This window comes from Anser cygnoides, chromosome 1 (genome assembly GCF_040182565.1).
Source record: "Anser cygnoides isolate HZ-2024a breed goose chromosome 1, Taihu_goose_T2T_genome, whole genome shotgun sequence".
In the NCBI taxonomy this organism is placed as follows: domain Eukaryota; kingdom Metazoa; phylum Chordata; class Aves; order Anseriformes; family Anatidae; genus Anser; species Anser cygnoides.
The window spans coordinates 15,943,870-15,961,378 of NC_089873.1; the positions used below are offsets into that span (position 1 = coordinate 15,943,870).

General features: G+C 40.5%; 1 protein-coding gene across 2 annotated transcripts in view; it reads right to left on the bottom strand.

The window, feature by feature from the left end:
* Positions 1–16,931, bottom strand: part of LRRK2 (leucine rich repeat kinase 2) — a 69,606-nt gene extending 52,675 nt beyond the window's left edge. Inside the window, exons 1-7 of one of the 2 annotated variants that reach the window (XM_048068547.2) lie at positions 16,618–16,931; positions 16,427–16,512; positions 12,084–12,190; positions 8,654–8,742; positions 6,730–6,864; positions 4,920–5,054; positions 1,258–1,389 (exon numbers count right to left, since the gene is read on the bottom strand). In XM_048068547.2, the coding sequence (XP_047924504.2) occupies positions 1,258–1,389; positions 4,920–5,054; positions 6,730–6,864; positions 8,654–8,742; positions 12,084–12,190; positions 16,427–16,512; positions 16,618–16,777 (844 nt within the window). In that variant the 5' untranslated portion in view covers positions 16,778–16,931. The remainder of the gene's footprint in view (positions 1–1,257; positions 1,390–4,919; positions 5,055–6,729; positions 6,865–8,653; positions 8,743–12,083; positions 12,191–16,426; positions 16,513–16,617) is intronic. The other variant, XM_048068548.2, reaches the window with a different exon arrangement.
* Between the last annotated feature and the right edge of the window lie 578 nt (positions 16,932–17,509).

Genomic DNA, 17,509 nt, shown 5'->3' on the forward strand with positions numbered 1-17,509 from the left:
AGATCTCATGTCTGTTTAACTGCCCCTCTTACTTGTTGGTCAGTAAACACAAATCACAAATGCACGTTCTGAGGCCATGAAGTCAGGCTGGTTGCACATAGGACAGGATCAAGGCATGCCAACAAAGTTGCTGTGTCCCCTCAAGAGCTTGGTTACCATGCAGTTGGCCTGGCAGAGGAAACTGTTCAAGCTTAACATCACCTCTTGCCAAATAACTGCAAATACCACCTCAGAGGCCACATTTTCTTTAAATGTTTATTTGGCTTTTTGAAGGGGAACTGGAAGTTGCACTCCATTGCACTCAAGGTTGATCTGTATTCTCTACGGTATCTGCATGAAGGAGTGGAAGCAGATGGTGACAGGATGAGACTGATTTGATTAAGAGGAGTCATGCAATGGCACCAGCATCTGCAGCAGCTTCAGGCCACCACCTGCAAGAACTGGGAAGTCTAACTCATGAGAAAGACCTTGGCGGAGTGATGAAAAACCTGTCATGTAGTGTGGGCTCTTCCAGCTGCTCTACTCAGTCTTTTCACACAACAGGGGAAAAAATGTATTTATTTTCATCTGAACTTGCTATTACTGCAACTGCTCAGATCATCTTATCGTATTGGCAAGAGATAGCACAGAGCTGGGAAGAGGCACAACAAAATCCTTGTTGACATTGCCATTATTTGGCTTGACGTGGCGTTAGCCTGTGTCAGCCCAGACAATGGAGCTACTTTTTTTTTCTTTTTTTTTTTTTCAGCAAACTGATTCTTTCACTGCTGCAGGCCAGGGGCCCCAAGGCTGGCACCATACCTGAGCAGGAATGCAGCACAGGCCTTTGGGTAGATGCATTGCAAGGAGGAAAAACACCGTCTTGGAAAGCATGTCCCAGATAATTCAGTAGCACCAATAGTATCTCACACAACCAGAACTACCACTTCGAAGAAGAAATTTAGAAGGAATTTTCTTCCATTCTTTAATAACATTACAAAGAATGGTTTATCTATTGATATACTCTTTTTTTCTCACTTTTTCAGTCTAGGTTTTTATGACTGTTTCTGTCATTGTTACTAGCCTTTATCACAAAAGGATTCCATGCTGGTTGTTGCCAGTGTTGCCACCAGACCTTCACATCATTAGAATAATTGAGCTATACACTACCGTGAGGATTCACTGGAACAGTAGCTCTCTAGTTGGCCTAAGATTTCATGTCAGTACCTCCAGTTCTTACACAGAGTAAGCTGACTAACACCAGCTTTGTGAACTTACCCAATGTAAGCTTATGCAACAAACAGCAACACGCTTCCTGAACTGTTTCACTACTGGGGAATCTTTTCATGGTTTCCACTATAACATTGTAGCAGCGAACATTTCCAGACATCAGCACTTCAACATTGCTGGCTAAAGAGGGAAACAGAAACAAAAATTACTTAAGATTAAAAGAAAAAAAAAAAGAAGCATGGTAATTGGGTTCTAATATTAATGACTACCAACACTTGGTAATAATTTATAATAATTAAAGTCATTAAATTCAAATTAAAAAAATAATTAAATTCAGAGTCAATATTAACATTTGTGAATTTATTCCATTCCATACCATGACATGTAACAGGAACCTCCTTACAAACTATTCTTACTTTTTTTTTATTGAACACATTATTTTATAAATATTAATTCAATCTTATAAGTGGTGTTTATAACACAACTGAGATAAGCTAAACAGTTTACAGTATTTGAGAAATATTCCCAGAGGCATACAGCTAAGAAACAACTTAGATTTTTTTTTCTTTCTAAGAAAGAAATTTTTCCATGTTTCTCATGCTTTCCTTCTTTTTTAGGGTGCAAGTTAGCAAGTTATTCATTTGGTTTAAACTAGTTCTACTGTATGACTATTACGTATTGAGGGTATAGAAAGGTTCACCTAATGATCCTGAAATATTTCACAGAATCACAGAATGGCAGAGGTTGGAAGGGACCTTGGAGGTCATCTTGAACAACCTCCCCTGCACAAGCAGGGTCACCCTGGGCCAGCTGTCCAGAACCACGACCAGGTGGCTTCTGAGTATTTCCAAGGATGGCGAATCCACAGCCTCTCCGGGCAACCTGTGCCAGGGCTCGGTCACCTTCACCCTATTCACTGTTTATTCTGCAGGTCAGATACTGAAACCAGCAGGCATTCACATTAGTCAGTAAAAAGACAGAATGCGTCCTTTCCTATTGAAGTCAGTCCCTGACTGACAGACATCCTTCCCTACTGAAGATCCCACACCCAGTAATTTAAAACAAAATAGCATCATGGTAGTTAAAAACACAGTACATGAAAGCATCTTTGCAGTATGTGTCTATCTAGGGTATGATACAGAACCACAAAAATCTTGGTCAAAATCTTGGTTCCAGTGAATGAAAGTCCTGTCACTGCCTCCAAGAGGTTCAGCACTACTCTACTGAGGTCTATAAACTTTCTTAATATTCTTTTCAACAGCTTGGCTCTCCTGTATACAAAGATACTAAGTTGAAAAAGCAAGCTCTGAGTGGGAAGCATTTCTGAATCATTCTGTTTGTTCGTGTAGGAAGGTACTTTTCACAATGCTTTAAGATGACAGTGATTTATTAATGTCACTCACCACTGAAAACACCTTTCATTGTAAAGGTTTGCACACTTCACAGGTGATAATTATCAACATATTAAAATATTCAAACAATTCTAAAATTGTTGATTACAGAGAGAGCGCAATCAAGTGTATATTTAAATCCTGCAAGAACGAAGCAGTGGTATGGAATGGCTCTCATTTAACATTTACCACTAGAACTTGCACATCCAGCTTCTCACTGTAACTGAGGAAGAGATGTGAGCACTCTATAATTCATGGAATAACAGGTACCTCTCTCAGGGTGAGGTGAAATTGCCTCTGGAGGTGCCTGTTTCTCCCCATTAAATATAGGAGAAGCCTGGATAGCTGCCTATGACTAACACTTAGATGGCAAACATCATGTGATACATCACTTCCCCGTGGACTTTGAAGGACAGTTGTCAGCAAAGCATTTTCTCATTCACTCAAGACTACTGAAATTTGAAAGAGTTCTTGTCCTGCATTGGGATAAACTGCCAGCCCTCAATTTCTCACGACATATGAGCCAGAGTAAAGTCTACATTACGTATTAGTGTAAGAAGGCATACTGAGGTACAAATCCTTGATGTATGTAGACTTTAGGATATAGGGAGACTACTCAAGCTATGCTCAAACTATCTTTGTCTCCCTGTTTTCAATACTTCATATCAGAAAGTGCAAACTCCAAAAACAACGCCTACTGTAGAGCAAGTCTTTGTCATGGCTTCCTCTTGGAACTGTTACACATTCTCTAATTACTTTTTTTAAAGAGCACTTAAGGCTCTCTCTGAAGTGCACTCTCTTCTTTAGAAAAAAAAAAAGCACTTAGCATTCTCTGCTTTAGAAAATGGAAATAACTTCTAGGCTATGGTAAAATTATTTCTGTCTCCAGGAATGCTTAATTTTTAAAGACAAACTGGAACAGCAAGAAGCTTGTGAAAGCGAAATTAAATAGTTTGGAGAATGATGAAATTTGGAAAACTGCAGTCTAGTTCCTGTTTTGTGGCACACCCTGGGCCAGCACGTTTCCTATCCAAATGGACAGGATGTATGAGGAAACACTTCTGCAAGAATACAACTATTGTTCAGCCTGGAGAAGAGGAGGCTCAGGGGCGACCTTATTGCTCTCTACAGGTACCTTAAAGGAGGCTGTAGAGAGGTAGGGGTTGGTCTATTCTCCCACCTGCCTGGTGACAGGACGAGGGGGAATGGGCTAAAGTTGTGCCAGGGGAGGTTTAGGTTGGATATTAGGAAAAAATTCTTTACCGAAAGGGTTGTTAGGCATTGGAATGGGCTGCCCAGGGAGGTGGTTGAGTCACCATCCCTGGAGGTCTTTAAAAGACGTTTAGATGTAGAGCTTAGTGATATGGTTAGTGGAGGACTTGTTAGTGTTAGGTCAGAGGTTGGACTCGGTGATCTTGGAGGTCTCTTCCAACCTGGATGATTCTGTGATTCTGTGATCTTGCGGAAAAGACAAAGAGCTCGATGCCTGCTGAAATTGCCAACAGTAAGGTGCAAGAGATGCCTCTGTGTCAACAGCATCACGCACCAAGTCAATAAAGGGACACATATCATCAGGGACTTTTCTTGGGACCTGATTTTGCCCATAATAGGGACTGCTGTGATGAGAGAACGAGACACAATGAGATTTTCTTCCGTCCTATTGCACAACACCTGAGGACACCATGAGACTCCAAAATGTGCCCAATCCTACTGTGCTCCTCATTGCAGCCACCACTGACTGGTCAGAGAGAGGTGCTTGAGCCCCAACACCTTGTCTTAGCTCTGGCAATTGGATTTGCATGGGAAATTTTCCCCTTGTGGAACAGCCTCTGCCACCAATGTTCTTAATGTGCTACCCAAACTCACTGAATATTCATTTAGTCAATAAATATATCTTATTATTCAAACTTTAAAAAAAGGCAGAGCAAGGACTTGAACTTTGACCTCTGCAGCCATAATAAGCATCTTAGTTAACACTTGCTCTGAGCAGAAGAAAGACTCTTTACCTACTTTATGAGATTCCAGCCTTGTAAGTATGACTGAATAGGAAAATTTCCCATAAAAAATTACAAGTCAGTATTTCCCACAGAAAACAGAAAAGTGATTTGTTTAGCAGCTCCCAACCAATTCTCATTTCAAAACCGTTCCCTCTGTCAAAATGTGTCACTATTTTTGCAGCACTACCAACTGTTTTTCCCTAGAGAGACTCTGAAGTTTTATTTGCTTTCACAGTCACTGAAAGATTACCATGCACTCAGGTGAACTGACGCAAGCTGTGGGAGGTGAAGAATTGAAAATGACTTCCAACAGTACACTTACATGGTCCAGCTAAGGAATGTAATGAGTAAAGTGCAGGAAGAATCACCTCTTCTTTCTCTGGACACTCTTTAAATACTTCCAGTATGATCATATGATCTTTGCTTTCAACAAATTCGGTCAGCTGCTCTTCTGGAACTAAATTAAAAAGAAAGAGAGAGACAGTAAGTTTTGAGGAAGTAATTCATATCCTGATACAATATGAGAAAATACAGTTGTTCTAATGAAGTTTCCTTATATTTATTTTGTATATTCCACAGAAAGTAAGGTAGTCTCCTCCATAGAGATCATATTCCACAGTTAAAATTCCTCACACCAAAAACTGAGCTACTTTACAAAGACCTTTTTCTAGCCCACATTTTCTGTAAATGAGTTCTGACTTTTAAGTGCCTTCCTGTGAATGAGTATTTAAAAAAAATAAAAATTCTTTTAGTCTTTTTCACAGAACGAACTTCAGGTATTCCTCACCAAGATGACATAGAAGTGAAGGAAAAGCTAAGAACACAGTGAAAACAATTTGATGGAATGCATTTCACATACTCCCTAATTTTATTTTACTTCTCAACTTTTTTGATAATGGAGTTCTTTCCATAAAGACTACAGCCATGCTTTAATAATATCCTACCTTCACTGTAATAATCGCTTAAGGTTTTTCAATCACTGTCCCCCATCATTTGTGCTGACATCACTGCAGTTGTGCAGTGAACCAGATAAAGGAACTAATCCAGCTTGAGCACAAATCCCGCACTTTAAATTTTTTAAGAAGAATCATTTTCTGAATTTGGTTCATGATAAGGGTACAAACATTCACATTACAGTAGCTGAGAAGGTTTCTCAAAGGCAAGAAAAAAATATCCAGGGACAGCCTAGGAACTTGTTACGCTGCTGTCAAGAAGAAGGTCTGCAGGTCTGTACCTGAAACATCTGTGAATCTGTAAAAATCAGGCACTTCTTATAAAAGGCATACACAGAAAATGCAAGAAGCTGAGACACTTGTGGAGACTGAAGAGAAAATATGGCAGGACAAAAGTATTTAGGGAGAGTGGAAAAGGGAAAGGAAAGCAGAAAATAGTTCGAGGCACACGTGTGGGAGGAAGACTTACGAAAGAAGCAATATAAAATGGTGCCAGGAAGAACAAATCTGAGGAACTGGAGACTGTCTTTGAAGCAAAGGAGTATAGTGGACTTACTAGGAGTACTGGAATTTCTCAATAGTTATTCTGAAGCAAGAAACTCGATGCAAAGAAAAACTGTCACAATAATGGGATTTTTGGCCATTACACACACACAGTTCCTGAAAATGTTGCAGAAATTTAATACATGGTGACATCATCCCTCCAAAGAAACACAGGAATATTGTAGAGATACATACTTAGCCTTTCAGCATTGTCAGGATCAAAAGCTGAATTATATACTTTTTCTAAAGTGCAAACATTTTGCTTGATTTTAGACTTGCTCACAACTTCCTGGCAACCCTAAAATTTACCAGTCTTTCAAGAAGCAGCTTTACTTATTGAGAATTAAAATCAAGTATCACTACTCTTTGTCCCAGTGTTACTGACTAACTTTGAATCCCATCTTTCCAGTTAACTCTAGTCAGACATGTAGTGACATTTTACACATTAATTTATCTGATTCAGAAAATTTATGATACAGCTTGGAAAACCTGTTTTGTGCTAACAGGTTTGAAGAACAGATATAATACACAAAACAAAATTTGGAATGCAATAATTCATTTTTTTCAGTTAAATAAATATCTGCAGTCCCCTCCCAATCTATATGCTTTTCTAACTAGCCCACAAGATATAGATACCTTTTTCAAAAAGCTTGTATAATGCTCTACATCCATATTGCTGGATCTCTTCATTTTTAGGGAAGGTGTGCATGGCATTAAATATCAAAGAAAACACATCCACCTCTTCCTCCAGGAGCAGGAAAGCAACTACATCTAAAAAGCAGAAGAGATTACATGTTGTGCTGAGGTGTTCTCAACATGTTAATTGGAGCACTGTACTTAACCATTAAAATCCCGAAGTCTTTAATACTGTCCTTCAAATTTACTCTGGTGGCTCACACCCAGGCTTTTATATAACTTGTGAGGCAGTTATCTCTTAAGGTAATGTTTTACAACACAACTGAGATGTTCTAAAATATTACTGGTAATAAGACAGTTTCCCCTCTCCACTCCTTCTCCCACATTGCACTGGCTTTGGTACTTGTCTGACTTCTCAGAGACAGCTCATCTCACTAAACTAGTGGAAAATTAATCAGTCCAAAAAACTGCACTTTTTGCAAGCTGAAGAACTTCACTAAGAAACTAAATTTGTGGAAAAAAAAAAAAAGGGTAGGACTACACTGCCAAAAGAAAGCACATAGGGAGTTGAAATCTACCTTTCAGCTATGGTGAACCATGAAATTGATCCATCTGTTTCTTGAAAATGCTATTCTCACTCTGTTGCCCATTCTTTCAGCCTGGATAATTGCTACCTGAAAATGAACTAAAACTCCAATGTCACTGTTGCTCTTACAATAATAATAATAATTAAAAAAAAAACAGACTGAAAAAAGTTGCTGTCTCTATAGCATGTATAAGGAAAAAAAATCATATACATGACAATTTTTCAAGCTTACATGAATAACAATAAAATTAATAGTGCCTGATCCAGTGTTTCAGCTGCAGCTGTTCTTTTTTCCTTTTAAAGAAAGGATCTTTCTGTATGGCTACCACTCTGCATTCGCAGTGGCCTACCACCTCCAGCTGTAGTGCAATTCAAGTTTTTGGACACACAGACATATAGAATACCAAGAGACTTTTCTGACAAGGTACAATTTCAAATACTTTTCTGAAGTAAGATAGTCAAAACGAGACTTTAAGTCTCTCTCTATAATTAAAAGGGAGAAGAAAGCAGATTCAAGAGGTAATTGATCTTATCATAAAATAGACAAATAAATAGCAAAACCATCTTCTTAAAGTTCCTGTTTCACTCTACTGCCTATAGCAGGAAGCTGGACAGCCAGATCAGCTTTAACCACCTAAAGTCTAAGCCTTATTTTGTAAGTAAGGTTGATTACAAGGCCTTTCAAAGTCAGTGGAAACTTTCCTATTTCAACAATTTTAGTACTAGTATTATATGCTACCTTGAACCATGCTAGCAGATATCTCCCTTACAGTCTCTCTTTGATTTCAACAGAAGATCAAGAAAAATGTTCTCAGTTCCTGATAAGATCAAGTCTCTGGAGAGCAGATTAAAAGAAATGTATCAGAGACAATTCACTCTTTTCAAATACATAAACTAGTACTAAAGGAAGCAAGTCAGAATGTGACCAATTTTATACTTTGCTAGGAAAAAGTTCTTACTTATTTAACTTAGCTATATACAGCAAGTATTTGTGCCTATGCTGATAACAAGTTGACAAAACTATTTGGCTATGTTGTTCATAGCCTTGCAATTTGGAGACTCCTTTCTACCTGGACAAAAACAGTACTGTTATTACTTTGTATACAAGTACAAATGTTCTATGGTCTGAATTTTTGGGTAGACCTGTGTGGTGCCAGGAGCTGGACTCAATGATCCTTATGGGTCCCTTCCAACTCAGGATATTCTAGGATTCTATGATTCTAAATGACTTTACAGAATAAAACAGAGACAAATCAGGTCCAAAATGTATGGTCATGCACTTTATATTACTGTTCTTTGTTTTAAAGGCTCAAACTAGGAAAGTGAAACAGACAATACCTGACATGAGGAGTAGATTTAATGTTTTCAGTCCTATTACTGAGAGATTTACATTTCCTTTGTGAACTGTGAGCATTTTAAGGATCAACCTAAAAATTTAAAAGATGGAAAAAAAGAGTTAGGGCTAAGTAAATACTAACAAAACTATTTTTTTCAAACATTACTTAAAAAAAACAATACAAAGTAGTTACAGAAATTAGCAAAAACTTTCTAAAGCCATTTTTGTCCTTTCTCAATTCATTTTTCAAACTTTTCTTTCAGCTTATGTTTTTTTCAAGTTAGCAATTAAATTACTTGGTTACTCTAACAATTTTTACATTTCATGAAAGTAATGACGTGTAATTTACCAATTAAAATTTTAATTAATTTTATATGCATATATTAATTCTACAGGAGGCAAGTCTTACATCCAGGATGGAATTGTTCTACAGAAAGCAGGGCTGGGGGGTGCAGCAGACTGCAGATGGTAAGGCAGTGTTCTGCTTGCTGCAAGAGTGATGTAACAGTGAATGATCAAGTGCTTGCTGGAAGAGACAAAGCAGATTCCCAGCTAAAGAACTTGAACAGCATCTTGAAGGACTCTATCCTATCTAAGGTTCCACCACGTAGCACTTATGGGATGCTGGACAAATCACTAAAAAGAAGTGTTTCATAGACTGGCAATTGTATACTTTCTGCTTTCTAGGTGGCCTGACTTGAGACCCAGGGATATTACCCTCTGAAATGTTGCAAGCAGAGTCAAACAAAGTTGAATTCTTAAACATAAGGAGAGCCAGACAATGCTAAGTGCTCTGAAAAATCCAGTGAATGTACCAAACTGTGTGCCCAAAAATCTGTTGGTATTTTTAACATGATTTTCTAAGACAGTGACCTAAAATCTGTAATACCTTCTCATTAACATTTTTTTTAAATCTCTAGACAATACTGATGAGCACTAAGAAAAACTGAGAAGAAATTAAAAGGCCGATTTTCAGATAAGGTATCAATAACGTAAATAAGGCAGTGGGCCCCATATTGAATGATGATGATGGCAGAAAATAAATGAGCATTTGATTTTGTACTTAATGAAGCATATCCTAAAATGGGGGAAAACCAAGACCATGTAATTAAAAACTAAATAAAAATAAAGAGGCTCAGAAAAAAATATCAAGAAACTTTCATTGTTGATACTCATAACTTTGGAGAGTTTGACTCTGCGATCTCAATGATCTTCAAATGAGAGTGTCTTTGTACAGATATCTAAACAAAACGGATCGTGCAGTAGCTGGCAATGTTAACAGACATTCCTGACCTGTCTAGAAAAACAAAAACAGCACTGAAAGCTTCATCCAAATTTCATTCCCAAGATATAGCAATGATGTTGTGTGCCTTGCTAAGGTCTAACTTTATAAACTAGGATAAATGTATTTATTATTATTATTTATTTCTTATTATTTTAAACTGAGAATAGATACCTCCCTGAAATTTCTGTATGCACACTTTGGACCAGTAAGTCTACAGACAAGGACAGGCACTGGCATTTCAGTCCCCAGGCAAATTCTTGGCCCAGCACACAGCCCAGATGTATGGACTAAGTGGTAGGGTGATGAATCAAAGAAAACAGGGAGCCACCCTAACCAAGCTGGTAGAGTAGCTAAACAGACACCCTTAAATGCACTTCTTTAACGTCCTGATTAAAATGTTTTAGTCTTAAGCCTTCCTAATGCACTTTATTGTGTGGTTGCAGGTGTGTGCGCACATGCATACACATGTAGAAACTGTACCTGGGTTGCAGATTCCTTCACCTGTTTGCTCCAGGAGCAGCTGTGGACAACAGGCTGGGAGGGAATGGAGCCAGAACAGCTCACCTGGACTGACCAAAGAGATATTCCATACCATGTAATGTCACGCTCAGCAATAAAACTGGGGAGAACTTTGCCAGGGCTGCTGTTGCTTGGGGACTGGCTGAGCATCGTTTGGCTGGTTGTAAACGAGAGCTTTTGCATCACTTGCTTTGTTTTGCTGATTTTTTTTTTCTTTTACTTATGAAACTGTCTTTACCTCACACAGAGTATTTCTCACTTCTGCCCCTCCAATACTCTCCCCTATCCTACTGGTGTGGAGCGAGTGAGCGACTGTGTGGTGCTTAACCCACAAGAGGCGTGGGTGGTTAACCCACAATGGGAAACTATGGGAAATATCAGCTCAAATGGAGTAATTTTCTGGGACCTAAGAATAAGCATCAGTCAATTAACAAGCCTTAAAGCTGCCAAAGAAATCTTAACTAGCTAGTACAGCTTCAGCTCAGTCATTCCTTGCTCATGAAAAGCAACCAAAATCACAAACATACCGCATCTTCATGCAAGTCATCTCATAATAGCAACCTTTCTAAGGAAGGGCAGGTGAAGGCTATAAAAGCAGAGGCAGATTTACTAGCAGAGCTATTAAGCTGTAGCTCCTTGCTGTCATTATCAGCCCTGAGTGAGGCAATCTGTCCGAGAGAGAGAACATCCAACCAAGTCCTTCTCTCCTATTCATGTTATACTTACATCTGCAGCTAGCATTTGTGCTACGGAACAGCTTTGGGGTTAACCTCTGCCAGTCTTTGTCCATCTAACCAAAGCCACGCAGAAGCCATTAATTTAGGCTCCCTCAACGGTCAGCACAGAGATGACTCAAATCAAACTACACTTAGTTCCAGGCTTACTTACTAAAAAGATGGGAAGAACCACCTTCTAATGGTAATTGCGTCCACTGACTGCACAGGTAGTTGAGGTGTCTACTTTAAATACTTAATTTTTAGACAACTAAAAAATACCCCTTCTCTTGATTTGTACCACTTTAGGCTTGGGGATGTAATGCATCATAAAGAACACACATACACAAAACCTGCCAGGTAATGTTGCATATGTCTATTAAAAGAAAACTTCCTAACCACAGAATCCCAGAATCACTGAGATTGGCAGGGACCTTTGAAGGTCTCTTAATTCAATTTGCCTGCTCAAAGAAGGGAAGTCTATTATAGCTGATTGTTCAGGGTCAGGTCCAGTCAGGTTCTGAATATCTCCAAGGCTGGAGACTTCACAACCTCTCTGGGCAACCTGTTCCAGTGTTTGATCAACCTCAAAATAATTAAAAAAAAATCATTTGATTTTTTTTAAAATCTTGAAGTGGAATTTCCTATATTTCAATTTGTGCCCAATGTTTCCTGTCCCATCACTGGGCGCCACTTAGAAGAGCCTGGCTCAGTTTTCTTTACTCTCCTCATCAGGTATTTGTGTGTACAGCTAACATCCCTGCTTGTGTGAGCTTTTTATTCTGGAAACTGAAGAAACCCAAAAAAGATCTTTAACCATGTAGAAGCTGATGTAATAACTTTATATAAATACATTTTATTGCATAAATATGCTGCCATGATATCCAGAAGACTCTTTGCATACAACGTACTTACTGGTGAACACCCAGGACTTCCCAGTCCTTCCCAACATCCTTAGGAGCTATGTTCTGTAGAGTACTTGGACAAATTTCTATCAATTTACAAAGAAGTGACCAACCCATCTGTAAAATAAAAAAAAAAAATCAGAACAGATGCTCTATTTGGAACTTAAATGTCTACTAATATTCATGGCATCCAGAAGATGGATGTTCTCAACAGTTATCTAGCTAAATAAGGGATAATTACACAAGACAAGGGACATAAAAAGTTGAGAGATGGAACTAGAACATGTCAGTGATTCTCAGTGCCTTGCTTGTAGCAATATATCACCTACAATGTGCTCCAGCACTGCCTGATGATAGAGGACATACACTTAAAAGAGATGCTGACAGAGAGAAAAATGAGATCAATAGTATGCCATCATGGGTCACGGAAGACCACTGCACTATTACAGCTAGTCCAACTTCACTGAAGCATTGCTGCCTCCATAAGAATTTGCTATTTAATTGCAAATGAGAAGGAGAAAGGATAGTTTTTAAAAGTGGACGTGTTAAAGGTGTAAATGTTCTAAATGGGGTGAGGTACCTAAATGATACTACATATTTCATATTCTTGCCATCAATCCTCAGTTTCTGCGTGCTTACAAAACACAAAAAGGGCAATGCAAGTCTTGAGAACACAAGGAGTGAAAGACAAACTGAAAACAATATATTTATTCTAATAACTACCTGCTCTATCCTATGCGAGTGCCTTGACTTTTAGGTATCTGTAAATAATACCAAAAATGAAAAATGTCCATACTGGAGAAATCTGTTCCCCCCATGTTCCCTGGAACAATGTTCTTTATTATTATGAGAGCTTGCTGGGCGTATCGGCCTGCAGGCTGATAAAATTGAATGTGCTTTAGTGTGAATGATAGCAGTGAGCAAAAAATGTAGAAAGAATTAACTGATGAAAAGAAAACCTTGCTGTACTGAAAGAGAGGAAGTAAACTGAGAAATGTCAAAAGTTCAAGACAAAGCAGATTAAAAAAAACACTAAAGCATAAAACTCTCCCTGGCCATATAAATAAAAAAAGAACAAAAGGAGGAGGAAGTAGGCCTGTCTGCTGTAGGAATAGGGTCAAGACAGAAGATAACCTAGGTGTGGCCCAAAAACTACATGCATAACAAGATCCCATTTCAGCAAAGAGTTATGCAAAGCAAAGGGGTCAACAAAGGACATCCACCACCAACAGGAATGTAAACAGCTGCTTCGAAGGAGCTTCACTGCAAAGTTCATAGAAATTGCATGATCTCTAACCCTGCAGTGTGAAAGACGAGAGACATGAATGAAATTGGAAGTTGGGTAGTGCAGAGCCACCCAAACAAACGTAGACTAGAAAGCAGGCGGCTTTCACAACAGCTTTGGCAAGTCTATGAAAAAGGTGATGGAAATCCCCGGGAACTGGAATTCTGCTTTTATATTTCACAGGTCACAGGCACTACGTTCACGCTATCCGCAGTAGCTTTGCTTTTGTTGCAGTTTAGATTTCCAGAGTCAAATGTTTTAAGCCAATTATACCCTTAATGTCTGCAGATTGAGCTTGCCCAGAAGACAATTTCCTTGCCTAGACAGCGAGCTGACTTGCTCTACTTGAGAGTGCAAACCAACTACTATGGACATTCAGGAAAATTAGTCTGGACTGTGGGATCAACTCCTGATCAAGCATAATTTCAAAGAACAGCCTTAGTGACCACCAAATCCCCCAAAGATGGGGTTATGCATTACCTAATTTTCCATGTTCAAGCAACAAATTTCAAATCTGCACGGCAAAGACATCGTAGAGGTGACCATTAACTCAAACACTGTTTATTGCTAAAAAAAAGATTTTAAAGTGCCACTTCCTGCCCTGCTAATTGTAAAACTTAGAACCTGATGAAAATTAGCTTAATGTCTTTAGAAAAGTCACTTTTGTACTGTCTCTGATGAAATTTATATTTCTATTAAAGATTCTATTTGGATTGTTGTGACTCCAAGCACTGACAAACATTTATAAGGACTGTGGAGCCAGAAAAGACCGAAGCAGACATTTGACCTGCTGATAATGCAGTCTATTTTACAATATTAAAATCACAGCCTTGGGTAACAAAGAGCTTATTATCCTTTTAATAATTAGTAAGAAAGTAAGGGTCTTTTAAATAACAGAGATACTAAAGGCTACAGGGAAAGGAAAAAAATGCAGTAAACAAAGATGTTCTTGTAAACACTTTAACATGTTCTGACACACAGGGACAGTTGGCGGCAGCACTGAAACCCTGTTATTTTTGTCAGCCCCTTTTCATTTCTGGCATGCAATGAATTTATATTACATTAGCTCACACCTTCTGCATGAGACAAAGCTCTACTGACTGCTCCTTTCTGAAGTGTAAACAAGTTTTGATCTATTGTTTCTAACCTGCTCTAATCGTTGTCAGCCAGCAACTAAAAAAAAAAAAACACGCTATCATATTTACTTAAAAGATGTCTATTTTACTTTTAAGGCACTACTGACTTTGCAGCTCAGTATCTTCCTACTTATAAAGAAGTTTGCAAGACTTATGCCTGTAGTCCGACTTGCGCTGGTACTCGCAATATTGATCTATTAAGCCAATTTACTCTGTGGAAGCATAGGACAGAAAAGGAAATCCTCACTTCAGATATGGCTCCTAATATGTTTTTTCTCTTACATGGGTCAGTTTTATTACAATGCCAAAAGCCAAGGAGGCAACTGGTTGGTTAATCAATTTATTCAATGAGAATTCTTTAGTAGTACAGACGGACTACAGCGAAGTCAGGACTACGTCACTTCACTGCTGCCAGGGAGAACTGTGTATTCACAAAGGCTGTAAATCAACTGCTGTGGATGAAGCAAGGAAGCCAGAGCTCTACTAACACACTGTGGATGTTGGTAAATATCATAACAAAACCTGAAGGACGAGCTGCCTATGGCACTTCGTGAGGAACTGGATTAGAGCTTTGCACTGGCTTTGAATTTGACACTTGAATACAATGTAGTAATGCAAAGGAAATCCAAAACTTCTAAACTGAAGCACTGTATGACTGCAAATGTAGGCAGAGAGAAGATTAAAACTGATTTTAAAATTCCATATTAAATCAAAGTGAAGATTTTTAACTTTACTAAAATAAAAATTAAACGATCACGGTCCTCTTACACGCTTCTTAGAGCCCTGTGCAATCACTTCAGACCTGCTTCTGGTTGTGGTTGGATTTCATATTTTTTACTTCCTAGACTAAATTTCTGGGCAGTGGCTTTGTAAATTGTTACATACCTCATATGCTTTATTCTGAAAAAAAATAAAGATTTATCCTTTTGTATTTCTTTATGAACAATCCTTTTGTATTACTTAATGACAATTCAATAGTAAAATAACTTGAAAGTTCAGACTTTGTACAAGTTACTTAGTCTTCAAAGGAAACTTTCATGTTTTAATCTGAATCTTATGCTTGTGATCTCTAGCTTAAGATCTAGTAGATTAAAAAAAATCTTAAAAAACATTATTATTTATGTGACATCATTTATGTTTTGCTTTCTAGTGAATCCAAAAAAAAAAAAAAGACGCCCAAAAGCTTGTAATGATACAAAATTGCTTAATAAAGAAAGCAAGCGAGTGGCACGCGAACTTGGACTTCATAAACATCCTTTGAGCATAACGTAGTCAGAAACTTAATCTATGCCTGCCAGGAAGGAGCTCTTTCATATGACAAGCCTGGCAGCTGTACCATAAAGCACAGCACCAAGTTGTGCAAGCGCCACACCTCATTGAAGTGGGCCGGTGTTGTCACAGGAGCAGCCAGGCAGAACCTTAAATTGCAGAAGCTCCTCTGAGTTACAACACTGTTTTCCCCTAAAAAGTGGCCTCGTACAACTCTCACAGGATGGGGAGACGTATGTATGAAGACATCTTAAATCATCCTGCTCCTAAAGTTTGCCTAAAGGAGGCAGGATTTAATGTTGATATGTTGGAGCTATATTAAACGTCAGGATTTAATGTCGATATGTCGGAACTATATCAAATGGCAGGATTTCACGTCGATACGTCAGAACTATATTAAACAGCATTACGTGTAACTCAGAAGCGTGGGGTGTGCTGCATCCACGCCGCTTCGTTTACGCTCATCACTCCACTTTCTTTTGCCGTTTAGAGCTGCTGTTTGCGTCTGCAGAAACCTGGGACTGCCAATCCCAACCCCTCTCCTGTCCTTTTGCTGAGGAGCAGCGTTTTCCTTCACACAGCCCCCTGGAAGGGCAGGGGGCAGCCTCGGAGCGGGCCGGCCCCAGGCCGGAGCCCGGCCGGGGGGAGCTCGGGGCCGCTTACCTGCTGCACGCCCGCTGCCCCCGCGTACATGTCCACCACCAGCAGCACGGGAACGTGGATGTTTTTGCCGCTGAAGAGCCGTGGAGCTGGAGGGGGACACAGAAAAGCCGCGTTAGGGCGTGTGGGGCAGCCCGGGATGGACAGGGCCGGGCAGGGCTGGGCTGGGCTGGACAGGGCGGCCCTCGCCTTACCGCTCTGCCGGGCCGCCAGCTCCAGCAGGTCGCTCAGGGTCTGCACCAGCGTCTCCAGCCGCTTCCTCTCCTGGACGTTTTGGAGCCGGACCACCAGCTTCCTCAGGGCTTGTTCCTCCCTCGCCGCCTCCTCCTCCTCCGCAGGGCCGGCGCTGGCCATGGCCGCCCCGCTGCCCTCCGCGGCGGCCGCCTCGCCTCTTCTCGCCTCGCCTCACCCCATCCGCCGCGGGGACGAGGAGCGGACGACGCGGGCCCGTCCCGCAGCCGCTGACAGCGCCGCCCGGCCCCTTCGAGCCGCCCTCCCCGCCGCCGCTGCCTCCCGCCCCGGGACGCGGTCGCGGCCGGGCGTGGAACCCCCTCCCTCAGGCCCCCCGCCCGCCCGCCGCCATTAGGGGGCGCCCGCGGCACTCGCGCACGGTTCGCTGACAGCGCGCCCGCTTGCGGAGATTGACAGCGCGGATATCCAATAGGATGGCAGATCTGCAGTGCGGGGTCCGCCCACTAGCGTGCCTAGGCTATAAATAGGGTTTGGAGCGTGCCCTTGCGCCTCAGGTGAGGGTGGTGGCGAGAGAGGCGTTGGGTTTGTTTTGTTCTTCCTCGGAAAAGGGGAGCAAATGCAGCTAATGTGTGCGGCTCCATGGGCAGGCAGTAGGTCCTGAGGCCTCCTTGCATAATGTAGTGTCCTTTTTCCTGCTGTGGTGGGCCAGGGAAGGTGGAGAAGGAGCTATGTCCTCTCATGAGGTTTGAGGCAGCTGAGGTGAAGCTGAAGGATCACCAGCTTTGGGTTAACATAGCCCAAGGAAGACCCTTGCTTCATGTTCATGAGTGTTTTGGCCTCATGGACTCCGTTAGGTCTGTGGGTTTGCTTAAAACAAAACTTTGTTGTACTTGG